At 41.4% G+C, this 27,472-nt stretch overlaps 2 protein-coding genes across 2 annotated transcripts; both read left to right on the forward strand.

Annotated features, from left to right (window-relative positions):
- Positions 1-2,182: 2,182 nt before the first annotated feature.
- Positions 2,183-3,420, forward strand: LOC124151857 (interleukin 17-like protein). Its single transcript, XM_046524522.2, has one exon. It carries the CDS (start codon positions 2,215-2,217, stop codon positions 2,860-2,862), a length of 648 nt encoding a protein of 215 aa, XP_046380478.2. The 5' UTR covers positions 2,183-2,214; the 3' UTR covers positions 2,863-3,420.
- A 5,826-nt stretch (positions 3,421-9,246) lies between these two features.
- LOC124151871 lies at positions 9,247-11,190 on the forward strand. Its single transcript, XM_046524541.2, has one exon. It carries the CDS (start codon positions 9,285-9,287, stop codon positions 10,230-10,232), a length of 948 nt encoding a protein of 315 aa, XP_046380497.1. The 5' UTR covers positions 9,247-9,284; the 3' UTR covers positions 10,233-11,190.
- The last annotated feature ends 16,282 nt before the right edge of the window (positions 11,191-27,472 follow it).

Consider the following 27,472-nt stretch of genomic DNA (forward strand, 5'->3'; position numbering starts at 1 on the left):
AGCGCAGACAATTTAAGTCATTTCAAGGGCTTGTCTCTACGTCATAGCCCTATGTAAGTATAACCTAAAGGATCTGTGAAAAGGTATCCCTAAAATAGCTTTCCAAACCCTCAGAAAGTTTCCTATCATGTTACGCGTTGTCGCAACACGCAAACATACGTCGTCTAGGATGTGCATGCACTAGGGGTGGACGGAACTTGGTGCCGTCTTCTGTCATCTCGCCCCTTTCTGACGTGGTACGGGATAAAGATCCTGGTGCAGTTATTTACTTCATGAAGTCATGAATATTGGTTGACGATTAATATACACTTTTATCCTTTTTGTGGACGTAAATACATTAATCTGTGTGATCAAAGTAATTATCTTGAAGTTCTATACAAACTTACATGACATGATATGGAGTGATTATTAAACCTCATCTTGGATAATCTAAAATATACGCGTCACTGGATTTGTACTGAATAACCAGTAAACGATTATGAGAAACACGCACAAACTATTTTAGATTGTTTCTTTAAATCATTAACTGTTTTATTTCCAAAGTTGAACGAAATTATACGTTCTACTTATAGGTATTGACATCTGCAATACCCCAGTTGTTAAATATAACGATGACTGGAGGCATATCATGTAACTGGTATTATAAATAAAAATGTCTCCCCGACATGAGGTTACTTCATTCAGGAAATAGAGAGGAATATCGCCAGGACAGAGACTGTCCTGATAACTATTTTGGTGCTGATGTGATTTTGATATATTAAAAAATAACCGTATCGTGGGTGCCAACATGATCCATTTCATGATACATTGGTACCCACACGATGTATACCATGATATATTAGTACCCACACGATGTATACCATGATATACCGGTACCCACACGATGTATACCATGATATAATCGTACCCACACGATTTATACCATGATATATTGGTACCCACACGATGTGTACCGTGATATATTAGTACCCACACGATGTATACCATGATATATTGGTACCCACACGATGTATACCATGTTAATTGGTACCCACACGATGTATACCATGATGTATTGGTACCCACACGATGTATACCATGATATATTGGTACCCACACGATGTATACCATGTTAATTGGTACCCACACGATGTATACCATGATGTATTGGTACCCACACGATGTATACCATGATATATTGGTACCCGTACGATGTATACCATGATATATTGGTACCCACACGATGTATACCATGATATATTGATACCCGTACGATGTATACCATGATATATTGGTACCCACACGATGTATACCATGATATATTGGTACCCGTACGATGTATACCATGATATACTGGTACCCACACGATGTATACCATGATATATTGGTACCCACACGATGTATACCATGATGTATTGGTACCCACACGATGTATACCATGATATATTGGTACCCGTACGATGTATACCATGATATATTGGTACCCGTACGATGTATACCATGATATATTGGTACCCACACGATGTATACCATGATATATTGGTACCCACACGATGTATACCATGATATATTGATACCCACACGATGTATACCATGATATATTGGTACCCACACGATGTATACCATGATATATTGGTACCCACACGATGTATACCATGATATATTGGTACCCGTAAGAATTATATCCTGATATATTGTGCCTGTACGACATGCACCATGATATATTGATGCCCGTACGATATGTATCAAGATATATCAGTGTCCCTAAAATAAATACCCCGAGATATTGGTTCCCGTACGATATAAAATGTTTCGTTCAATTCAAGAGGGCCATGGGTATTTCTGTAAATTGTTTTACAATGTTGCACAATGAATCATAACATTATACTTTAACTTTCACATTATAAAATAATTGCAGAAATGTGTCTGCAGTTACAACGTATTCCTAGACAACTCTATTGCGACATGTACGACAGTTTGGAAACACAACCCTATAAGATGAGTGTTGCAATGTTGATGAACTGTGCGCGCCCAATTAACGTTTTCCAGTCACGAGATACAGCTCCGCGCGCGAATGATAACTCGTCCGTAAAGAACATCTATATTTGGAATGCTGTTGTGGAAGGGGATTTTGTAATACAGTAGTTATATAAGAGCGCGGCCTGGATAGACTAGGACAGTTCGCATTTGTTGATCACCAATATGTATCAGACATCGAAATACGGCGATTCTTCCATGATGTTGCTGCGTTTGGTTTTCATGCAAGTCCTTGTCTACAAAACTCTTGTGTCAGCGTTACCTGTGGCCACACACTGGGACGACGTGATTAGACAACGTCGTCACGCCGCCAACTGTCAACCACCTCAAGATATCAACCAATTCTTCCAAAGTCTCAACAAGAACGCCGACACGTCGCTCTACTTCCGCCATGTCCGAGAAGGCATAAGGCCGTACCTCCACACAGAACTGAACACGGACCAGGTATTCGACAGCGAGAACTACTACAGAGGTACCACCTGTCCCAGCAGCGTCAGTGACGACCCACAGGACCCTCTGTGGATGAGGTCCCTCTGTCCCTGGTACTACAACGTCACCCGTCTTACCGCCGGTCACTACCCAAGTGCCATCCCCCAGGCCGTGTGTAAGTGTGACAAATGCGTTGACAATAACCAAAAGCAGTGCGAGAGAGTTTCCACTCAAATCCGAGTTTTAGAAGAAATTGGCTGTGAAAATGGATTTTACAAATACAAACCTAAAACTATCGCTCAGTATGTTGGATGCACGTGCGCTAACCGTCGCATAGCGACGTTAAATCTTAGTCAGTCTAGTTCAAGCGGCATTTCCCGTACCCTGATGTGTGGCGACTATCCATGCACACAGTAAATATATAGGCAAACCCATTCCACGTGACTATGTTATTAGCATACATGTAAACGTTCCAACCATGATACTCATTCAAGTGTTTGGAAACATCGATTAAGTCAGTTATTGACTGGTATTTATTTGTACAGCGTCGTCTAAAGGTTTACGTTGACAATGGACAAATGTTGCAGACCTTGTGTTCGTCGTCGACTGAGTACTTCACTTTTGTGTTCCATAGCCTTCTATGGAGTTGGATGTGATAATGTTATCCCCTGTAGGCATTATACGTTTTGTATTTTACTCTGAAGGACATGTTTGTCGGTCGTGTCGTGCAATTCCCACATCTATCGTGCCGCATTGAATTAACTCAGGATCCGTGAAGATCCGGGGTAGAATAGGTCTTCAGCAACCCATGCTTGCCGTGAAAGGCGACTATGCTTGTCGTAAGAGGCGACTAAGGGGATCGGGTGGTCAGGCTCGCTGACTTGGTTGATGCAGGTTAAGCCACAACAAACAAAACAAAACGAATTACTTCAGAGAGTAGGCACCTTTTGCCCGCCGTGAGTGAGTTTCAATGTATTCCCGCCATATGGGAAGTGACATGACAGTCACGCTGCGCATGTTTCATTTATCGTACTCATTTAATTTATTTGAAATATTGGACCGATGATATTTGACACATTACGTTATTTAATATTTGTGTGTCTTTCTACATGTTTATTAAGTTATTATTCCAATGTGATTCTAGAGCGATATGTCTATTATTTTAATGTATATAATGTCTATTACCTATATATCGAACTCCATGACCATATATCTTTTGACAAGAGATAATGTTTATAACATGTAATACTGCGTGTAATACACTGAGGCCGTTTTGTCATGTTCTTAAAAACCGCAGTTTTCCTGTTCTGTTCATGCATTGAGTGCATTGAGTGCATTTTGTACTTTCGTACAAATGCCCAGTTGGATGTTGAACGAATAAAAACTTTGAGAAGTGAAATGTTTTTCTTCCAAAACTGAAGTGTCTGATCTACGTGTTTGGAATGAGCGAGTGAGTGAGTGAGTATTTGTGTGTGTGTGTGTGCGCGCGCGTTTGGAATGAATGAGTGATGAGTGAGGGAGTGAGTTAATTTGGTTAAACGCCGCTTTTAACAGTATTTCAATTATATCACGGTGTGTCAGCTTGATGTGGGAGGAAAACCCGGAGTCATACACTCGACGAAGTCACTGCAAATCGCCGTGCAGAGTTGCGTCCCTTAGGCGTACCAGAATCTTACGCTTACGATATCCAATCGCCCCCCCCCCCCCCCCCCCCCCCCCCACACCCCGATTGTTTCCATGTTTGTCAGCACGATAAAGCACTCGTGGGTGTCGCCAAAAATGCCAAAGGTGTTAGGCCTGAATCACTTCCACCCCCACCCCCACCCCCCCACCTCACACGCCGTGATTTAACTGATACTTTTCACAGCCGCGTCGTGGACAGCAACTCTCCCAGGCGTCCACTCCTCGCCCACAAGCAGCTATTGGTACGATGGTAATTGTGCTGTATAATTTTTTGACTTGTCTAAATACGCGTCTATTTTTATCGTTACTTCCGCTTGTACTAATCTATTAATACAACATGCTAGATCAATGACGGGGCAGGGAAATACCCCATTCAAGCAGGACACGTATACCACAGTGAAGTGAGGACCGACCACACGATGTGACGCTTCTCTCTCATTGTGACGTCAAGCCTGAAATTTGAGCTCCTCTTCGCCAAGTTCCCTTGTTGTGCATGACCGATGTGTTCCAATCACAAAACCCGAGCCTGCTCGTGCGGTCGGGATCGTGCTTCACGCTTCTCTGATCCAACTTCCGCATTCCTCTGGTCACGTGACATTAATTGCTCTCGCTGTGAGGCGCAGCGTTGGCCGTAGTTCATTCACTCGACTCTCTCAGATGTCTGCCGCGTCAGCGCTGTGTCGGTTCACTACTACTACTACTACTACTAGTAGTTCATGGTGACAATCATGGAATTGTCTGGGCCATAGAGACCGCCGTCATATAGATTAAATACTACAGACAAACAAACCACTACTACTACTACCACCACCACTACTGGGTTGGTGGGGTAGCCTGCTGGGTAAAGCGTTCGCTCATTACGCCGAAGACCCGGGTTCGATTCCCCACATGGGTGCAATGTGTGAAGCCAATTTCTTTGGTTAATAAAGTGATATTCAACATTTTTACTAAGTTCTTCGTTCATTTTACTAGGACACCAGACTAAATACTCTTCTTGGTAATTGGAAAGAAACATTCCACCCATTCATTACCTATAATACTTGTGGTAAGAGGCGACTAACGGGATCGGGTGGTCAGGCTCGCTGACTTGGTTGATGCATGTCATCATCCCAATTGCGTGGACTGATGATGTCAAATCACTGGATTGTCTGGTCCAGACTTGATTATTTAGAGACCACCACCATATAGATTGAATACTATAGACAAACAAACTACTACTACTAATACCACTACCACTGCTAGGTTGGTGGGGTAGCCTGCTGGGTAAAGCGTTCGCTCATTACGCCGAAGACCCGGGTTCGATTCCCAACATGGGTGCAATGTGTGAAGCCCTTTTCTGGTGTCCCCCGCCGTCACAGTCCGGGAAAACTGCTAAAAGCGGCGTAAATCATACTCATTCACTCCCTACTATTATCGGAATTGCTTGTACTACTCCGATGAATGCCACAACTACTAACAATCAATCCACCAATCAGTTTTATTTCGTATAAGCACTGGGTCTACATCTGCATGCCATCACAATCTTACATCACGCCCAAACATGCCACGACTGACGGAAGCCCAACGCAACAAAGCCTTCGGCCGCCTGCAAACAGTAATATGGCCACAACTGCGAAGGAGACAAGTTTGGTTTAGTGACGAGTTATGTTTTACGCTTCGCCTTGCGGATGGTAGACGTCGTGTTTACGGGCGTCGCGGGGAACGTTATGCACGAGACTGCATACAGGAAGTGGACAGATTTGGTGGTGGTAGCGTGATGATGAGGGCAGCCATCTCATACACTGGTGAGTGAGTGAGTGAGTGAGTATGGTTTTACGCCGCTTTTAGCAATATTCCAGCAATATCACGGCGGGGGACACAAGAAATGGGCTTCACACATTGTACCCATGTCGGGAATCGAACCCGGGTCTTCGGCGTGACGAGCGAACGCTTTAACCACAAGGCTACCCGACCACCCCTCCTACACTGGTGGACACAGACTTGGTGTAAGGTCTGGAGAATTTAACGGCACAACGGATGAGATCCTTCGGCCACACGTCCTTAGCAAAGGTCATTTTCCAACAAAACAACGCCCGGCCTCATACGTGAAGACTGACAACAGTCGTTTGTAGGAATCACAACATCCTGGTGCTGCTGTGGCCCTCCAGGTCTCCAGATTCAAACCCAATCTAACATTTATTTGTTTTTTTCTGGATAAGGATGCCCAAGGGAATTCCAGAACGTTGATAGTAAAGAAACTTCTGAATTAATTTTCATCAGGCATGAATGAATGTGATGTGCAGTCTATCTTCTCTGAAATGCCTTTGAAGTTGTTCTTCTGTCGATATGTATTCCTATATCAAGTAATGCTTTTGTATTGAGCCTCAGTGGCGGCGGGGTGGCCTAGTGGCTAAAGCGTTCGTTCGTCACGCCGAAATCTGGAGACCTGGAGGGCCATGGCAGCACCAGGATGTTGTGATTCCGACAAAAGCTACAACAGCTGCCACGTGGTGTCCTTCATCAGCATGACAACGCTCGACCCCATAGAGCCAACATCGTCAACGTGATGCCTCCCAAGACATTCCCCCCATAGAACACCGCTGGGATGTCATGGATCACCGTGTTCGACAGCGACCACATCCTCCAGCCAACCGACAAGAACTGGTCCAGGACCTCCAAGAGGAATGGCGACGTATCCCATTAGACAGCATCAGACGACAGACGTTTTCTGTGCGCCGGATTGTCTTTGCGTGTTTTGTTGAAGGCAGTTGTCACACATGCTATTAATGTGACGTGTCATTGAACTTGAGCGAGTTTTAGATGTGTGCACCCTTTGTCCATTACGTTGAAAGCTGGTGTTTGCTACCCCACCTCAGTTCCGGCAACTGTCACGCCGATATCGGATTCTTTTGGCCGCTAGTTTATGACCACGGATATTACTCGATAACATGAAATACCAAAGATATCTCTTAACTGAATGAAAGAAATAAGAAAATCAACAATATTATAACAAAATCCTCCTTTACATTTGGACATATAGTTTTGTATAATACTTTTCAATGTAGAAACGTTGTTGATGGTGGAATACTTGCAACTAGCAACTGCTGAATGTATGTCACACCCCACGTGACCGCGTGTGAGCTGCACTGCACAAGCAGGATACGGGAAGAATATTCGCCACGTTCAACGTACGACCCTGAAGTCCACCTTGATGGGCCGCTTCAAGCACTATGATGTAATGTTTGGTCAGTATTTGCAAACGACTTTCATCGGTATAGATATGACACTCTCAGGCACAATATAGTAATAACATGTCCGTTATTCAGATATGGCCTGATAAGACTCGTACGTGGTACGAGTTGAAAGCGTTAGCCAATTAAAACTGTGTTTAATCTTGCTCCACTTATTTAATTATTAATATACTTGCATTATAGATAGATAGATAGATAGATAGATAGATAGATAGATAGATAGATAGATAGATAGATAGATAGATAAATAGATATTATATACATATATACCATGTGATATTTTCAATCACTAACATTGATGTCAAGGTTTATGTAATAGCAGTCGTTTGCCAGTTTGTAAACTTCTAGCTACAGGTAACTTTAGCCACTGGACAGTAAAACACGAAGCCCATCCCAGGACTCTCCGCGACTGACGTTGCATAACTTAATCTGATTTGTGACCTGATTTGTGATCCAATAATACCACTTGTCAATCATATTACTCATATTTGTTCATACATCTGTGGACTAATTGACAAATATCACATTTCAACAGTTTATCTCCATAATGAATTTAACATGGTGTGACTTTGAAATTCTGTAAGGGACACTTTCTTGCCATTTTAAAAAAAGCTAAATATTTAAAAAGTGCGAAAATGTGAGACAGGATTTCTCCTCCTTGCAGGGTCTGACCCTGGAGAAATTATGTACTGAATTTTAACAATATATCTTTTTGAGAAGTGGAGTTTGTGAGTGAGTACAACGCGCATCAAGCAGTATTTCAGTTATATCACGGCGTGTCAGCTTGGTTCTGGAGGAGAGCCCAAAGTGATGCAGGTCTTAGACGTTTACAACTTTGGTGAAACCCACGAGCACGGGTATGGTGCTGACAAACCTGGAAACATAAATGGGGAGAACCGGGATTCGAACCCACGATCATAGGTTTCTTGCGTGCCCGGGGGACGCAACTCTGCACAGCGACTTTGGCGCCTTGGGTGAAGTGGAATTACATGCGTTTTGAACATTTTCTCTCTAGTCACTTTAAATTTGAATCTGCCTTTCATACTTAATGAAGGTTTATTACTAGTTTTGAATTCTTAGCTTCTAAGGAAGTAATTTAAAAAAACCAACACTTCAACAAAATAATTGTGACAAGCGCTGAAGTTGGAGGTCGATCATTAGGCTTTGAACACACATGAATGTGCGTTTTAATTAGTAGCAGCCAATACAATTAGCATAGTAGTCAAAGAACTGGAACTTAAAGACGGGGTTCGAAGTCTATGGTTAGTGTCCGTTATTGTGTTGGAATATTGCTATAAGAGGTGTAACAACAAACTCATTCATTTAATTAGAGACAATGCAATCAAATGTTTTAGCCTGATGTGAGTGAGTGAGTGTGTGAGTGAGTAAGTGAGTGAGTGAGTTGTGTTTGACGCCGCTGTGATAGCCATGTGAAACACAAACTAACAAATGTCCCTCTGGACGTCATGTACTGTTATTTGAGTAATGTTGAACTCGTGTTTAGTGGGCCTAACTAGGTTAGTTACCGGACATAACAAGTCTTTTGTGTGGGTTACTTGAAACCTCCTGCAATCACTTATCACACTTCACCTTCGTACAGAAAGACTGTAGCTCATCTTACAACACGATATGTATCTCACATGGGAGCCATTATTGGCAATTACATCGTTTTCATTACATGATTTAAAAGTGACAACAAACTTCAATAACACTAACGAGTATTACTGTTTTAGCAGAGACATTGGTGGTAAATTAATCCCAGTCGCTTCGAATGAACATTCAAGGGATGGAATGATCAAATAACAAGCAGCATCACACATGGATGTACCACGTGGCTTGGGTCTGATGGTATATAATGAGTGATGACAGGCTCTCAACATGCCCGTTCTGCTCACCGCTAAGACGTCACAAAGGACTTTGCTGAATATGTTGTGGAGTATGTGGCAAGCGTACGTGTGTGTATGGCTGTGTGTCGTCGTGACGACGTATTCTGTGTCAGTGATAGACTTTGAGGACTCAGTGATGGATGTTGGTAACAGAAGGACGGAAATTGATTCAGTGATGGACTTTGTGAAAGCGATGACGCGAAGGGATTCGATGATCGACGTTGGTAACGCGATGATGGGAAAGAATTCAGTTATGGACGGTGGTAACGCAATGACGGGAAGGGATTCATTGATGGACTTTGGTGACGCAATGACGCGAAGGAATTCACTGATGGACTTTGGTAGTGCGAGCACAGGAGAGGATTCATTGATCGACGTTAGTAACGCAATGACGCGAAGAGATTCATTGATGGACTTTAGTAGTGCGAGCACAGGAGAGGATTCATTGATCGACGTTGGTAACGAAATGACGCGAAGGGATTCAGTGATGGGCGTTGGTAACGCACTGACGAGAAGGGATTCAATGGTGGGCGTTGGTAATGCGAGGACGGGAAAGGATTCAGTAATGAACGCTGGAAGTACGAATGCGCGGAGGGATACAACATGGTGTGAGCCGTCACTCGACATACAACTCATCTATCGCGGCATGAACAGACTGACGCGTGGTTTCAATGATTACGGAATGCGTACTTGTCCAAGTAGTCTCGGCGATGTCAGTAACAACCCTCGCGACCCCATCTGGCAACGTTCCATCTGCCCCTGGTACTACACCGTCAGGCTCCTGGGAGACCAGTACTACCCACGACAGGTGTCAGAGGCTGTGTGTGCGTGCAGAGACTGTGTTGGGAACGACCTGAACCAGTGCGAGCCTGTCCAATCTACCATAGGTGTTTTAAGAACTCATTGCGAGAACGGAGTGTTGCAGTATGAACCCGTTAACATAGAAATAACAGTTGGGTGTACGTGTACGAAGCCTCGCACCGGTTGACGAAGGTTCACACTGAGGCAAGCAGAGGAGAAGATTTTGTGACACTGACGTTACGTAAGGTCTTGTAAGACATCTTTAGACATAGTAAGGCGTTGTAAGGAAATGTCGTTGAAATGCATGTTAGGGCATTACTATTACAGTTGAAAGCAGAGTAAGGCACGCCGACATAACGTCCTGTGTTGTAATGATGTGTAAGCACTGTGGCATCGTCTTAGGCTTTTACAAAGCACGACGACGTCGACAAAGATATTGCAACGTTGTTCAAGTCATTGTGGAACATTGTGGCGTTGTGCAAGTCATTATGACACATTGTGGCGTTGTGCAAGTCATTATGACACATTGTGGCGTTGTGCAAGTCATTATGACACATTGTGGCGTTGTGCAAGTCATTATGACCCCTTTTGGCGTTGTGCAAGTCATTAGACACATTGTGGCGTTGTGCAAGTCATTGTGACACATTGTGGCGTTGTGCAAGTCATTATGACACATTGTGGCGTTGTACAAGTCATTATGACACATTGTGGCGTTGTGCAAGTCATTGTGACACATTGTGGCGTTGTGCAAGGCGCTGTGATACTAACACGTATGTCTTCATAGTGACGCTGCGTAAGACGTCTTCACTATATTCTTTACAAGTTTCTTTCTTACTATTTATGGTAATTTATAGTAGTTTCTTTACGTTTTTTGTCGTCTCCAAGGCTGTACTGAAATAAACGTCCACGGATGTGGAAGTCCAGATGTGTGGACAGTATCTAAGGACGTCAGTCTCTTATAGGGACAACTTGTTCTTATCATATATATAATCTAGATAGTATGATGTAAACTTATAATTATTGCCTTATAGACTTGAGCAAGTCTACGGTAAAGTTTAAACTGCACGTCTCACTACCGATTACTTGTCCGGGGTGTCACTAACCTAGAGATTCCATCATGTCATGGCAATAAAACATTCATTGGACCATTGTTTTGTCACTATGTGATCGTTCTGCATTGTTTTGTCACTATGTGATTAACCACTAGGCTATCCGACCGCCCCCATGGCTGAAATGCATAACTATGGCTTTGAAGGCATTGAACATCCCCCGTATTCACTAGACTGGCACCGTAAGATTTCCTCCTTTTCAAAACATGAATAAATATTTGTCTGGCAAAAAGATGTTAAATGATGACAAACAGAAATATTCCTGTGTCGTCATGTGTGTATGAAACGGCCTTTAGCCTGAGGTCATGTGTGTATGAAACGGCCTTTAGCCTGAGGTCATGTGTGTATGGAACGGCCTTTAGCCTGAGGACATGTATGTATGAAACGGCCTTTAGCCTGAGGTAATGTGTGTTTGAAACGGCCTTTAGCCTGAGGTCATGTGTGTATGAGACGGCCTTTGGCCTGAGGTCATGTGTGTATGAAACGGCCTTTAGCTTGAGGTCATGTGTGTATGAAACGGCCTTTAGCCTGAGGTCATGTGTGTATGAAACGGCCTTTAGCCTGAGGTCATGTGTGTATGAAACGGCCTTTAGCCTGAGGTCATGTGTGTATGGACCGGCCTTTAGCCACAGGTCATGTGTGTATGAAACGACCATTAGCCTGAGGTCATGTGTGTATGAAAAGTCCTTTAGCCTAAGGTCATGTGTGTTTAAAACGGCCTTTAGCCTGAGGTCATGTGTGTATGAAACGGCCTTTAGCCTGAGGTCATGTGTGTATGAGACGGCCTTTGGCCTGAGGTCATGTCTGTATGAAACGGCCTTTAGCTTGAGGTCATGTGTGTATGAAACGGCCTTTAGCCTGTCATGTGTGTATGAAACGGCCTTGAGCCAGAGGTCATGTGTGTATGAACCGGCCTTTAGCCAAAGGTCATGTGTGTATGAAACGGCCTTTAGCCAGAGGTCATGTGTGTATGAAACGACAATTAGCCTGAGGTCATGTGTGTATGAAAAGTCCTTTAGCCTAAGGTCATGTATGTTTAAAACGGCCTTGAGCCTGAGGTCATTTGTGTATGAAACGGCCTTTAGCCTGAGGTCATGTGTGTATGAACCGGCCTTTAGCCAGAGGTCATGTGTGTATGAAACGACCATTAGCCTGAGGTCATGTGTGTATGAAAAGTCCTTTAGCCTAAGGTCATGTATGTTTAAAACGGCCTTTAGCCTGAGGTCATTTGTGTATGAAACGGCCTTTAGCCTGAGGTCATGTGTGTATGAACCGGCCTTTAGCCAGAGGTCATGTGTGTATGAAACGACCATTAGCCTGAGGTCATGTGTGTATGAAAAGTCCTTTAGCCAGAGGTCATGTGTGTTTAAAACGGCCTTTAGCCTGAGGTCATGTGTGTATGAAACGGCCTTTAGCCTGAGGTCATGTGTGTATGAAACGGCCTTTAGCCTGAGGTCATGTGTGTATGAAACGGCCTTTACCCTGAGGTCATGTGTGTATGAAACGGCCTTTACCCTGAGGTCATGTGTGTATGAAACGGCCTTTAGCCTGAGGTCATGTGTGTATGAAACGGCCTTTACCCTGAGGTCATGTGTGTATGAAACGGCCTTTAGCCAGAGGTCATGTGTGTATAAAACGGCCTTTAGCCTGAGGTCATGTGTGTATGAAACGGCCTTTAGCCTGAGGTCATGTGTGTATGAAACGGCCTTTAGCCTGAGGTCATGTGTGTATGAAACGGCCTTTAGCCTGAGGTCATGTGTGTATGAACCGGCCTTTAGCCTGAGGTCATGTGTGTATGAAACGGCCTTTAGCCTGAGGTCATGTGTGTATGAAACGGCCTTTAGCCTGAGGTCATGTGTGTATGAACCGGCCTTTAGCCTGAGGTCATGTGTGTATGAAACGGCCTTTAGCCTGAGGTCATGTGTGTATGAAACGGCCTTTAGCCTGAGGTCATGTGTGTATGAACCGGCCTTTACCCTGAGGTCATGTGTGTATGAACCGGCCTTTAGCCTGAGGTCATATGTGTATGAACCGGCCTTTAGCCTTAGGTCATGTGTGTATGAACCGGCCTTTAGCCTGAGGTCATGTGTGTATGAACCGGCCTTTAGCCTAAGGTCATGTGTGTATGAAACGGCCTTTAGCCAGAGGTCATGTGTGTATGAACTGGCCTTTAGCCTGAGGTCATGTGTGTATGAACCGGCCTTTAGCCTGAGGTCATGTGTGTATGAAACGGTCTTTAGCCTGAGGTCATGTGTGTATGAACCGGCCTTTAGCCTGAGGTCATGTGTGTATGAACCGGCCTTTACCCTAAGGTCGTGTGTGTATGAAACGACCATTAGCCTAAGGTCATGTGTGTATGAAACGGCCTTTAGCCTGAGGTCATGTGTGTATGAAACGGCCTTTAGCCTGAGGTCATGTGTGTATGAAACGGCCTTTAGCCTAAGGTCATGTGTGTATGAAACGACCATTAGCCAGAGGTCATGTGTGTATGAAACGGCCTTTAGCCTGAGGTCATGTGTGTATGAAACGGCCTTTAGCCAGAGGTCATGTGTGTATGAAACGGCCTTTAGCCAGAGGTCATGTGTGTATGAAACGGCCTTTAGCCTGAGGTCATGTGTGTATGAAACGGCCTTTAGCCTGAGGTCATGTGTGTATGAAACGGCCTTTAGCCTGAGGTCATGCGTGTATGAAACGGCCTTTACCCTGAGGTCATGTGTGTATGAAACGGCCTTTAGCCTGAGGTCATGTGTGTATGAAACGGCCTTTAGCCTGAGGTCATGTGTGTATGAATCGGCCTTTAGCCTGAGGTCATGTGTGTATGAAACGGCCTTTAGCCTGAGGTCATGTGTGTATGAAACGGCCTTTAGCCTGAGGTCATGTGTGTATGAAACGGCCTTTAGCCTGAGGTCATGTGTGTATGAAACGGCCTTTAGCCTAAGGTCATGTGTGTATGAAACGGCCTTTAGCCAAAGGTCATGTGTGTATGAAACGGCCTTTACCCTGAGGTCATGTGTGTATGAAAAGGACTTTAGCCTGAGGTATTGCCCAACACCATTCCCGGCGTGGGACACCAGAAATGGGCTTCACACTGACAATGGCAGTACACAATAGATTTGAACAGTACAATATTCAATGACAGTATATAACATGATGGCAGTACACAAGAAGGTGGTAGTACAATATTCAATGACAGTATATAACATGATGGCAGTACACAAGAAGGTGGTAGTACAATATTCAATGACAGTATATAATATGATGGCAGTACACAAGAAGGTGGTAGTACAATATTCAATGACAGTATATAACATGATGGCAGTACACAAGAAGGTGGTAGTACAATATTCAACGACAGTATATCATATGATGGCAGTACACAAGAAGGTGGTAGTACAATATTCAATGACAGTATATAATATGATGGCAGTACACAAGAAGGTGGTAGTACAAGATTCAATGACAGTATATCATATGATGGCAGTACACAAGAAGGTGGTAGTACAATATTCAATGACAGTATATAATATGATGGCAGTACACAAGAAGGTGGTAGTACAATATTCAATGACAGTATATCATATGATGGCAGTACACAAGAAGGTGGTAGTACAATATTCAATGACAGTATATAATATGATGGCAGTACACAAGAAGGTGGTAGTACAATATTCAATGACAGTATATCATATGATGGCAGTACACAAGAAGGTGGTAGTACAATATTCAATGACAGTATATAATATGATGGCAGTACACAAGAAGGTGGTAGTACAATATTCAATGACAGTATATCATATGATGGCAGTACACAAGAAGGTGGTAGTACAATATTCAATGACAGTATATAATATGATGGCAGTACACAAGAAGGTGGTAGTACAATATTCAATGACAGTATATCATATGATGGCAGTACACAAGAAGGTGGTAGTACAATATTCAATGACAGTATATAATATGATGGCAGTACACAAGAAGGTGGTAGTACAATATTCAATGACAGTATATAATATGATGGCAGTACACAAGAAGGTGGTAGTACAATATTCAACGACAGTATATCATATGATGGCAGTACACAAGAAGGTGGTAGTACAATATTCAATGACAGTATATAATATGATGGCAGTACACAAGAAGGTGGTAGTACAATATTCAATGACAGTATATCATATGATGGCAGTACACAAGAAGGTGGTAGTACAATATTCAATGACAGTATATCATATGATGGCAGTACACAAGAAGGTGGTAGTACAATATTCAATGACAGTATATCATATGATGGCAGTACACAAGAAGGTGGTAGTACAATATTCAATGACAGTATATAATATGATGGCAGTACACAAGAAGGTGGTAGTACAATATTCAATGACAGTATATAATATGATGGCAGTACACAAGAAGGTGGTAGTACAATATTCAACGACAGTATATAATATGATGGCAGTACACAAGAAGGTGGTAGTACAATATTCAATGACAGTATATAATATGATGGCAGTACACAAGAAGGTGGTAGTACAATATTCAATGACAGTATATCATATGATGGCAGTACACAAGAAGGTGGTAGTACAATATTCAATGACAGTATATAATATGATGGCAGTACACAAGAAGGTGGTAGTACAATATTCAATGACAGTATATCATATGATGGCAGTACACAAGAAGGTGGTAGTACAATATTCAATGACAGTATATAATATGATGGCAGTACACAAGAAGGTGGTAGTACAATATTCAACGACAGTATATAATATGATGGCAGTACACAAGAAGGTGGTAGTACAATATTCAATGACAGTATATCATATGATGGCAGTACACAAGAAGGTGGTAGTACAATATTCAATGACAGTATATCATATGATGGCAGTACACAAGAAGGTGGTAGTACAATATTCAATGACAGTATATAATATGATGGCAGTACACAAGAAGGTGGTAGTACAATATTCAATGACAGTATATCATATGATGGCAGTACACAAGAAGGTGGTAGTACAATATTCAATGACAGTATATAATATGATGGCAGTACACAAGAAGGTGGTAGTACAAGATTCAATGACAGTATATCATATGATGGCAGTACACAAGAAGGTGGTAGTACAATATTCAATGACAGTATATAATATGATGGCAGTACACAAGAAGGTGGTAGTACAATATTCAATGACAATATATAATATGATGGCAGTACACAAGAAGGTGGTAGTACAATATTCAATGACAGTATATAATATGATGGCAGTACACAAGAAGGTGGTAGTACAATATTCAATGACAGGATATCATATGATGGCAGTACACAAGAAGGTGGTAGTACAATATTCAATGACAGTATATCATATGATGGCAGTACACAAGAAGGTGGTAGTACAATATTCAATGACAGTATATCATATGATGGCAGTACACAAGAAGGTGGTAGTACAATATTCAATGACAGTATATAATATGATGGCAGTACACAAGAAGGTGGTAGTACAATATTCAATGACAATATATAATATGATGGCAGTACACAAGAAGGTGGTAGTACAATATTCAATGACAGTATATAATATGATGGCAGTACACAAGAAGGTGGTAGTACAATATTCAATGACAGTATATAATATGATGGCAGTACACAAGAAGGTGGTAGTACAATATTCAATGACAATATATAATATGATGGCAGTACACAAGAAGGTGGTAGTACAATATTCAATGACAATATATAATATGATGGCAGTACACAAGAAGGTGGTAGTACAATATTCAACGACAGTATATAATATGATGGCAGTACACAAGAAGGTGGTAGTACAATATTCAACGACAGTATATAATATGATGGCAGTACACAAGAAGGTGGCAGTACAATATTCAACGACAGTATATAATATGATGGCAGTACACAAGAAGGTGGTAGTACAATATTCAACGACAGTATATAATATGATGGCAGTACACAAGAAGGTGGTAGTACAATATTCAATGACAGTATATAATATGATGGCAGTACACAAGAAGGTGGTAGTACAATATTCAATGACAGTATATAATATGATGGCAGTACACAAGAAGGTGGTAGTACAATATTCAACGACAGTATATAATATGATGGCAGTACACAAGAAGGTGGTAGTACAATATTCAACGACAGTATATAATATGATGGCAGTACACAAGAAGGTGGCAGTACAATATTCAACGACAGTATATAATATGATGGCAGTACACAAGAAGGTGGTAGTACAATATTCAACGACAGTATATAATATGATGGCAGTACACAAGAAGGTGGTAGTACAATATTCAACGACAGTATATAATATGATGGCAGTACACAAGAAGGTGGTAGTACAATATTCAATGACAGTATATCATATGATGGCAGTACACAAGAAGGTGGTAGTACAATATTCGATGGCAATATATAATATGATGGCAGTACACAAGAAGGTGGCCGTACAATATTCGATGGCAATATATAATATGATGGCCGTACACAAGAAGGTGGTGGTACAATATTCAACGACAGTATATAATATGATGGCAGTACACAAGAAGGTGGTAGTACAATATTCAACGACAGTATATAATATGATGGCAGTACACAAGAAGGTGGTAGTACAATATTCAATGACAGTATATAATATGATGGCAGTACACAAGAAGGTGGCAGTACAATATTCAACGACAGTATATAATATGATGGCAGTACACAAGAAGGTGGTAGTACAATATTCAACGACAGTATATAATATGATGGCAGTACACAAGAAGGTGGTAGTACAATATTCAACGACAGTATATAATATGATGGCAGTACACAAGAAGGTGGTAGTACAATATTCAACGACAGTATATAATATGATGGCAGTACACAAGAAGGTGGTAGTACAATATTCAACGACAGTATATAATATGATGGCAGTACACAAGAAGGTGGTAGTACAATATTCAACGACAGTATATAATATGATGGCAGTACACAAGAAGGTGGTAGTACAATATTCAATGACAGTATATAATATGATGGCAGTACACAAGAAGGTGGTAGTACAATATTCAACGACAGTATATAATATGATGGCAGTACACAAGAAGGTGGTAGTACAATATTCAACGACAGTATATAATATGATGGCAGTACACAAGAAGGTGGTAGTACAATATTCAACGACAGTATATAATATGATGGCAGTACACAAGAAGGTGGTAGTACAATATTCAACGACAGTATATAATATGATGGCAGTACATAAGAAGGTGGTAGTACAATATTCAATGACAGTATATCATATGATGGCAGTACACAAGAAGGTGGTAGTACAATATTCAATGACAGTATATAATATGATGGCAGTACACAAGAAGGTGGTAGTACAATATTCAACGACAGTATATAATATGATGGCAGTACACAAGAAGGTGGTAGTACAATATTCAATGACAGTATATCATATGATGGCAGTACACAAGAAGGTGGTAGTACAATATTCAATGACAGTATATAATATGATGGCAGTACACAAGAAGGTGGTAGTACAATATTCAACGACAGTATATAATATGATGGCAGTACACAAGAAGGTGGTAGTACAATATTCAATGACAGTATATAATATGATGGCAGTACACAATAAGGTGGTAGTACAATATTCAACGACAGTATATAATATGATGGCAGTACACAAGAAGGTGGTAGTACAATATTCAATGACAGTATATAATATGATGGCAGTACACAAGAAGGTGGTAGTACAATATTCAATGACAGTATATAATATGATGGCAGTACACAAGAAGGTGGTAGTACAATATTCAATGACAGTATATAATATGATGGCAGTACACAAGAAGGTGGTAGTACAATATTCAATGACAGTATATAATATGATGGCAGTACACAAGAAGGTGGTAGTACAATATTCAATGACAATATATAATATGATGGCAGTACACAAGAAGGTGGTAGTACAATATTCAACGACAGTATATAATATGATGGCAGTACACAAGAAGGTGGTAGTACAATATTCAATGACAGTATATAATATGATGGCAGTACACAAGAAGGTGGTAGTACAATATTCAATGACAGTATATAATATGATGGCAGTACACAAGAAGGTGGTAGTACAATATTCAATGACAGTATATAATATGATGGCAGTACACAAGAAGGTGGTAGTACAATATTCAATGACAGTATATAATATGATGGCAGTACACAAGAAGGTGGTAGTACAATATCCAACGACAATATATAATATGATGGCAGTACACAAGAAGGTGGTAGTACAATATTCAACGACAGTATATAATATGATGGCAGTACACAAGAAGGTGGTAGTACAATATTCAACGACAGTATATAATATGATGGCAGTACACAAGAAGGTGGTAGTACAATATTCAATGACAGTATATCATATGATGGCAGTACACAAGAAGGTGGTAGTACAATATTCAATGACAGTATATAATATGATGGCAGTACACAATAAGGTGGTAGTACAATATTCAACGACAGTATATAATATGATGGCAGTACACAAGAAGGTGGTAGTACAATATTCAATGACAGTATATAATATGATGGCAGTACACAAGAAGGTGGTAGTACAATATTCAATGACAGTATATAATATGATGGCAGTACACAAGAAGGTGGTAGTAAAATATTCAATGACAGTATATAATATGATGGCAGTACACAAGAAGGTGGTAGTACAATATTCAACGACAGTATATAATATGATGGCAGTACACAAGAAGGTGGTAGTACAATATTCAATGACAGTATATAATATGATGGCAGTACACAAGAAGGTGGTAGTACAATATTCAATGACAGTATATAATATGATGGCAGTACACAAGAAGGTGGTAGTACAATATTCAATGACAATATATAATATGATGGCAGTACACAAGAAGGTGGTAGTACAATATTCAACGACAGTATATAATATGATGGCAGTACACAAGAAGGTGGTAGTACAATATTCAATGACAGTATATAATATGATGGCAGTACACAAGAAGGTGGTAGTACAATATTCAATGACAGTATATAATATGATGGCAGTACACAAGAAGGTGGTAGTACAATATTCAATGACAGTATATAATATGATGGCAGTACACAAGAAGGTGGTAGTACAATATTCAATGACAGTATATAATATGATGGCAGTACACAAGAAGGTGGTAGTACAATATCCAACGACAATATATAATATGATGGCAGTACACAAGAAGGTGGTAGTACAATATTCAACGACAGTATATAATATGATGGCAGTACACAAGAAGGTGGTAGTACAATATTCAATGACAGTATATAATATGATGGCAGTACACAAGAAGGTGGTAGTACAATATTCAATGACAGTATATAATATGATGGCAGTACACAAGAAGGTGGTAGTACAATATTCAACGACAGTATATAATATGATGGCAGTACACAAGAAGGTGGTAGTACAATATTCAACGACAGTATATAATATGATGGCAGTACACAAGAAGGTGGTAGTACAATATTCAACGACAGTATATAATATGATGGCAGTACACAAGAAGGTGGTAGTACAATATTCAATGACAGTATATCATATGATGGCAGTACACAAGAAGGTGGTAGTACAATATTCAATGACAGTATATAATATGATGGCAGTACACAAGAAGGTGGCCGTACAATATTCAACGACAGTATATAATATGATGACAGTACACAAGAAGGTGGTAGTACAATATTCAATGACAGTATATCATATGATGGCAGTACACAAGAAGGTGGTAGTACAATATTCAACGACAGTATATAATATGATGGCAGTACACAAGAAGGTGGTAGTACAATATTCAATGACAGTATATAATATGATGGCAGTACACAAGAAGGTGGTAGTACAATATTCAATGACAGTATATCATATGATGGCAGTACACAAGAAGGTGGTAGTACAATATTCAATGACAGTATATAATATGATGGCAGTACACAAGAAGGTGGCCGTACAATATTCAACGACAGTATATAATATGATGGCAGTACACAAGAAGGTGGTAGTACAATATTCAATGACAGTATATCATATGATGGCAGTACACAAGAAGGTGGTAGTACAATATTCAAAGACAGTATATAATATGATGGCAGTACACAAGAAGGTGGCCGTACAATATTCAACGACAGTATATAATATGATGGCAGTACACAAGAAGGTGGTAGTACAATATTCAATGACAGTATATCATATGATGGCAGTACACAAGAAGGTGGTAGTACAATATTCAACGACAGTATATAATATGATGGCAGTACACAAGAAGGTGGTAGTACAATATTCAACGACAGTATATAATATGATGGCAGTACACAAGAAGGTGGTAGTACAATATTCAATGACAGTATATAATATGATGGCAGTACACAAGAAGGTGGTAGTACAATATTCAACGACAGTATATAATATGATGGCAGTACACAAGAAGGTGGTAGTACAATATTCAATGACAGTATATAATATGATGGCAGTACACAAGAAGGTGGTAGTACAATATTCAATGACAGTATATAATATGATGGCAGTACACAAGAAGGTGGCAGTACAATATTCAACGACAGTATATAATATGATGGCAGTACACAAGAAGGTGGTAGTACAATATTCAATGACAGTATATAATATGATGGCAGTACACAAGAAGGTGGTAGTACAATATTCAACGACAGTATATAACATGATGGCAGTACACAAGAAGGTGGTATTACAATATTCAATGACAGTATATAATATGATGGCAGTACACAAGAAGGTGGCAGTACAATATTCTACGACAGTATATAATATGATGGCAGTACACAAGAAGGTGGTAGTACAATATTCAACGACAGTATATAATAGGATGGCAGTACACAAGAAGGTGGTAGTACAATATTCAACGACAGTATATAATATGATGGCAGTACACAAGAAGGTGGTAGTACAATATTCAATGACAGTATATAATATGATGGCAGTACACAAGAAGGTGGTAGTACAATATTCAATGACAGTATATAACATGATGGCAGTGGTCAGGATCAAATACACAAATACAGCGGTGATAGCAAAAGTCAGTGATAGTAGTATATTCACCCAGCGGCAACGGTGGTCCAACTTCCGAGATGGGCCAAAGCTTGGAATCAGGGATGAAAGCTTGTCTTTGTGTATTCTTGGATGAAAATACGTGATGAAATATGTGAATGATACAAAAGGCATGCTCTTGTCCCCTTATATACCGTCTAACCAGCTTCCAGAACTTTCTTACCGCCTCCGTGGTCTAGTGGTAGAGCGTCCGCCCGGAGAGCGGAAGGTCCGGGGTTCGATCCCCTGCCGCGTCATACCAAAAGACGTTAAAAGATGGTTCTTGTTGTTACCCTGTATGGCGTTCGCCATTAAGGGGCCAAAACAAGGACTGGTCGGGTCGGAGTCAGTAAACTGTGTCTGAGTGGGGTATTCATGTTAAACTGCGGCATGGTATCTCAGTGAGCTAACACTATAAATCGGTATCAGTCCGGATTTGTACAAGCAGCCACACAAACACACACACGTACATGCACGTCGCTATATAAGTGCAATAATCTCGGACGCGACGTTAAACCCAATTTCACCTCACCTCCAGAACTTTCTACACAGTGTTGTAAGGCTGGACGTACCTCGCCGTTTCAGTAGGTTACCACACCACTCGTGCTTCAAACTATAATAACTTCCATACGACTGCTTACATATTAAATAGTACTACATTTCTGACGAGTTATCATTGTCCAAATACAAAGCAACGAGAGTCTACCGAATCTCAACAGAAACAATATAACACAGTTAAAATCCTGGTTCAACACAATACAATGCCATTTAACATAATCACGGAGTATTTGTTGTTCGAAAGATGATTCCTTTAGCCTGCTTCTGACTCAGGTGATGATATATCAGAATCTTACTCTCAGCCAAATGAATGATAACCGGTGCAACAATGCTGATATCAAGCCGTCACGTTGGCGGTACTGATGTTCTCTGTAAAGAACGTGATCTTCAGCCTTTGCCACATCTCTCGCGTGATTCTAGCAATGGCTGCGTTGATCAACCCTTTGCCATATCTCTGGTGTGATTCTAGCAATGGCTGTGTTGATCAACCCTTTGCCACATCTCTCGCGTGATTCTAGCAATGGCTGCGGTGATCAACCCTTTGCCACATCTCAGGTGTGATTCTAGCAAAGGCTGCGTTGATCAACCCTTTGCCACATCTCTCGCGTGATTCTAGCAATGGCTGCGTTGATCAACCCTTTGCCATATCTCTGGTGTGATTCTAGCAATGGCTGTGTTGATCAACCCTTTGCCACATCTCTCGCGTGATTCTAGCAATGGCTGCGTTGATCAACCCTTTGCCACATCTCTGGTGTGATTCTAGCAAAGGCTGCGTTGATCAACCCTTTGCCACATCTCTCGCGTGATTCTAGCAATGGCTGCGTTGATCAACTCTTTGCCACATCTCAGGTGTGATTCTAGCAAAGGCTGCGTTAATCAACCCTTTGCCATATCTCTGGTGTGATTCTAGCTAAGGCTGCGTTGATCAACCCTTTGCCATATCTCTGGTGTGATTCTAGCAAAGGCTGCGGTGATCAACCCTTTGCCATATCTCTGGTGTGATTCTAGCAAAGGCTGCGTTGATCAACCCTTTGCCATATCTCTGGTGTGATTCTAGCAAAGGCTGCGTTGATCAACCCTTTGCCATATCTCTGGTGTGATTCTAGCAAAGGCTGCGTTGATCAACCCTTTGCCATATCTCTGGTGTGATTCTAGCAAAGGCTGCGGTGATCAACCCTTTGCCATATCTCTGGTGTGATTCTAGCAATGGCTGCGTTGATCAACCCTTTGCCACATCTCTGGTGTGATTCTAGCAAAGGCTGCGTTGATCAACCCTTTGCCATATCTCTGGTGTGATTCTAGCAAAGGCTGCGTTGATCAACCCTTTGCCATGTCTCTGGCGTGATTCTAGCAAAGGCTGCGTTGATCAACCCTTTGCCATGTCTCTGGCGTGATTCTAGCAAAGGCTGCGGTGATCAACCCTTTGCCATGTCTCTGGCGTGATTCTAGCAATGGCTGCGGTGATCAACCCTTTGCCACATCTCTGGTGTGATTCTAGCAAAGGCTGCGGTGATCAACCCTTTGCCATGTCTCTGGTGTGATTCTAGCAAAGGCTGCGGTGATCAACCCTTTGCCATGTCTCTGGTGTGATTCTAGCAAAGGCTGCGGTGATCAACCCTTTGACATATCTCTGGCGTGATTCTAGCAAAGGCTGCGTTGATCAACCCTTTGCCACATCTCTGGTGTGATTCTAGCAATGGCTGCGTTGATCAACCCTTTGCCATATCTCTGGTGTGATTCTAGCAAAGGCTGCGTTGATCAACCCTTTGCCATGTCTCTGGCGTGATTCTAGCAAATGCTGCGTTGATCAACCCTTTGCCACATCTCTGGTGTGATTCTAGCAAAGGCTGCGGTGATCAACCCTTTGACATATGAATGTTTTGTTATGCTTTGCCCCGAACCCTTTACAGTTAGCCCCGATAAGCTCAACAGGGCTGAGTTCACAAGGACTGGCCTGTCTTGTACGTTACTGGTTTCTTAAATTCAGGTGAAATTTCTCCATCAGTTGAAACTTTCGTTTCAGATGGTATGAAGTCGGCTATGCAAGTTGTCAGATATTTATAGAATAACCCACGAGGTACGAGTGATTACGGAAAATATGTCACGAGTGAAATTATGTTTTAAGTTCCGAACTTTATTTTCCGTAATCACTCGTACCGAGTGGGTTATTCTATTTATTACCCATATTCATATTAAAGACATGTTTCAAGAAAAAAACAATCGACTGTGGCCGATCAAGAATCAGCTGTTTTGTATCAATCCGCGTGAGAAAAAACACTGTCCACTCATTCCAACCGCATTACTCAATTAACGTCTTGTTACGCGTGAAAAATAAAGTTATGTTAAAGTTATTACACTACATATTTGAGCCCATATGGGTAATAATCCTGATTGGTCGCCTTCAGACTGTTCATGGTAGGCGCGACCGTGTGTGGTTTCCGGGCCTTATGATATCAAGCGTTATCCAGGACAATAACGCTGGTGTTGTTCCGTGAGTGAGTGAGTGAGTTGGGTTTAACGCCGCTTTTAACAGTATTCCAGTTATATCACGGCGTGACAGCTTAATGTGGGAGGAAAGCCCGAAGTGATGCAGGTCTCAGACGTTTACCACTTCGGTTAAACCCACGAGCACGGGTATGGTTCTGACAAACCTAGAAACATAATCGGGGCGAACCGGGATTCGAACCCACAATGATAGGTTTCTGGCGTGCCCAAGGGACGCAACTCTGCACAGCAAATCGCGGCGCCTTAGACGACTGGGCCACCCGTGCCCCCTTGGTGTTGTTCCGATTGGCTGGGCCATCAGCTACTGCCCAGTCTATGATCACAACACCATTCATTTCCTACTGATAATCATAATTTTTTATGATACCATGGGTACTTTTCGTCCATGTCGGTAGCCACATGTTGTCACTGGAATGATTCGTATTCACCCAGGTTTCATCAAAGTAAATGATCTGGAAGCCCTGACTGCGATATTCATGAATGATGCGGGGAATATGTGATCTCATAGTTTTACGTGTCGATTCCCAAAAATAAACAATATGTTGTCCCAAAAATCTGTACGTAAAAGAATTTAGTGTGAAACCAACTAACAACCGACCGTTGTATTACGCAATTAACTAGGTTTACAAATCAATACACATTATTGCACAACAATTACAATGGCATTATGCAATAGAGTGGTAATACAATATTCAGTGGCAGTATCAGATACAACATATGATGGCAGTGGCGATATAAAAAAATAGATCTGTGATAATAATATTCACCTATCCGCAACAGTGGTGAAGCTCCCGAGAATCCGGGGTTATAAGTGATCTTCACATAAAAGCTGGTCTTGATATAGTGTCAGGTGAAATGTGAGATGAAATGTGAGATGAGACATGGACGCGCCCGCTCCACTTGTATAGTGCAACCAGCTTCAAGGACTTTCCACAAAGTGCTTGACCAGTCCAGTGTCACTAGAACATCACAAAATATTCAGGGGGTGCGGGTGGCCCAGTCGTCTAAGGCGCCGACATTCGCTGTGCAGAGTTGCGTCCTATGATTGTGGGTTCGAATCCCGGTTCGCCCCGATTATGTTTCTAGGTTTGTCAGCACCATACCTGTGCTCGTGGGTTTCACCGAAGTGGTAAAGGTCTGAGACCTGCATCACTTCGGGCTTTCCTCCCACATTAGGCTGACACGCCGCGATATGACTGGTATACTGTTAAAAGCGGCGTCAAACCCTTCTCACTCACTCACTCACAAAATATTCCACATGTTTCTATAACGCTTGACAACCATCCATGCTTTTCCGGTACTTTACAGATAATGCAAACATCTAAATGCAATATCTTCCTGGCGACTGCTTACATTAAATAGTACTACATTCCTGACGACTAATCATTGTTCAAATACAAAGCAATGAGCGTCTACCGAATCCCAACAGAAACAATGTAATATCATTGTTTACCAATAAGTTACACTGACATATGACAACAGACAGAATGAATATTTTCACTTGAAAATTGTTCTGTCATCGCCACGTGCAGTATAGCGAACAATACTTCATGTAGCCCGGGAAACATTAATTGTGCCTTCAATTTCCTCCCGAATTATACTACAAGTCGGGAGTACCTTCTGCTCAAAGCTTGTACGCTGTACGCCTAATCACCCCTTTATCAAAGCTGTGTAATTTCCTTTTGGTTTTTGAGACGACCTCAACCTTCGTTGCTTCATGTGTCATACCGGATATTTGTATATTTCATGAAAGCCCCAGAGCTTGTGCAGATCGGTTATAAACCATATCTAAAATAATAAATGGTTTCCCACTATCCAGACTTCCTACGACAGACCCCATGTCGTGTACCATGGCTCTGTCTATGCAAGTCTATTGCAACATGCATCATGGGATCAGTGTTGACAAAACAAATGCAGCCTTGTTTGTTATTTTTAAGATGCACAGGCTTTTCTCTTGCTTTTTGTGATGAGGACTTTTTATTTGTATTATCATCGCAACAGAGTCGCATATTATTTCCGGTATTACTTTATGTTTTACTATTGACGTTTTATAAACTAGCCTTTTGATATGAATAAAATGTCTATTATAGATTGGTTAAAAGTCACAA

Source organism: Haliotis rufescens, unplaced genomic scaffold, assembly GCF_023055435.1.
Source record: "Haliotis rufescens isolate VD_foot unplaced genomic scaffold, xgHalRufe1.0.p SCAF_15, whole genome shotgun sequence".
Taxonomy (NCBI): domain Eukaryota; kingdom Metazoa; phylum Mollusca; class Gastropoda; order Lepetellida; family Haliotidae; genus Haliotis; species Haliotis rufescens.

Bases quoted from the DNA above. Each gene is read 5' to 3' on its own strand.
- LOC124151857 (XM_046524522.2), top strand. From the start codon at position 2,215: ATGATGTTGCTGCGTTTGGTTTTCATGCAAGTCCTTGTCTACAAAACT.
- LOC124151871 (XM_046524541.2), top strand. From the start codon at position 9,285: ATGTTGTGGAGTATGTGGCAAGCGTACGTGTGTGTATGGCTGTGTGTC.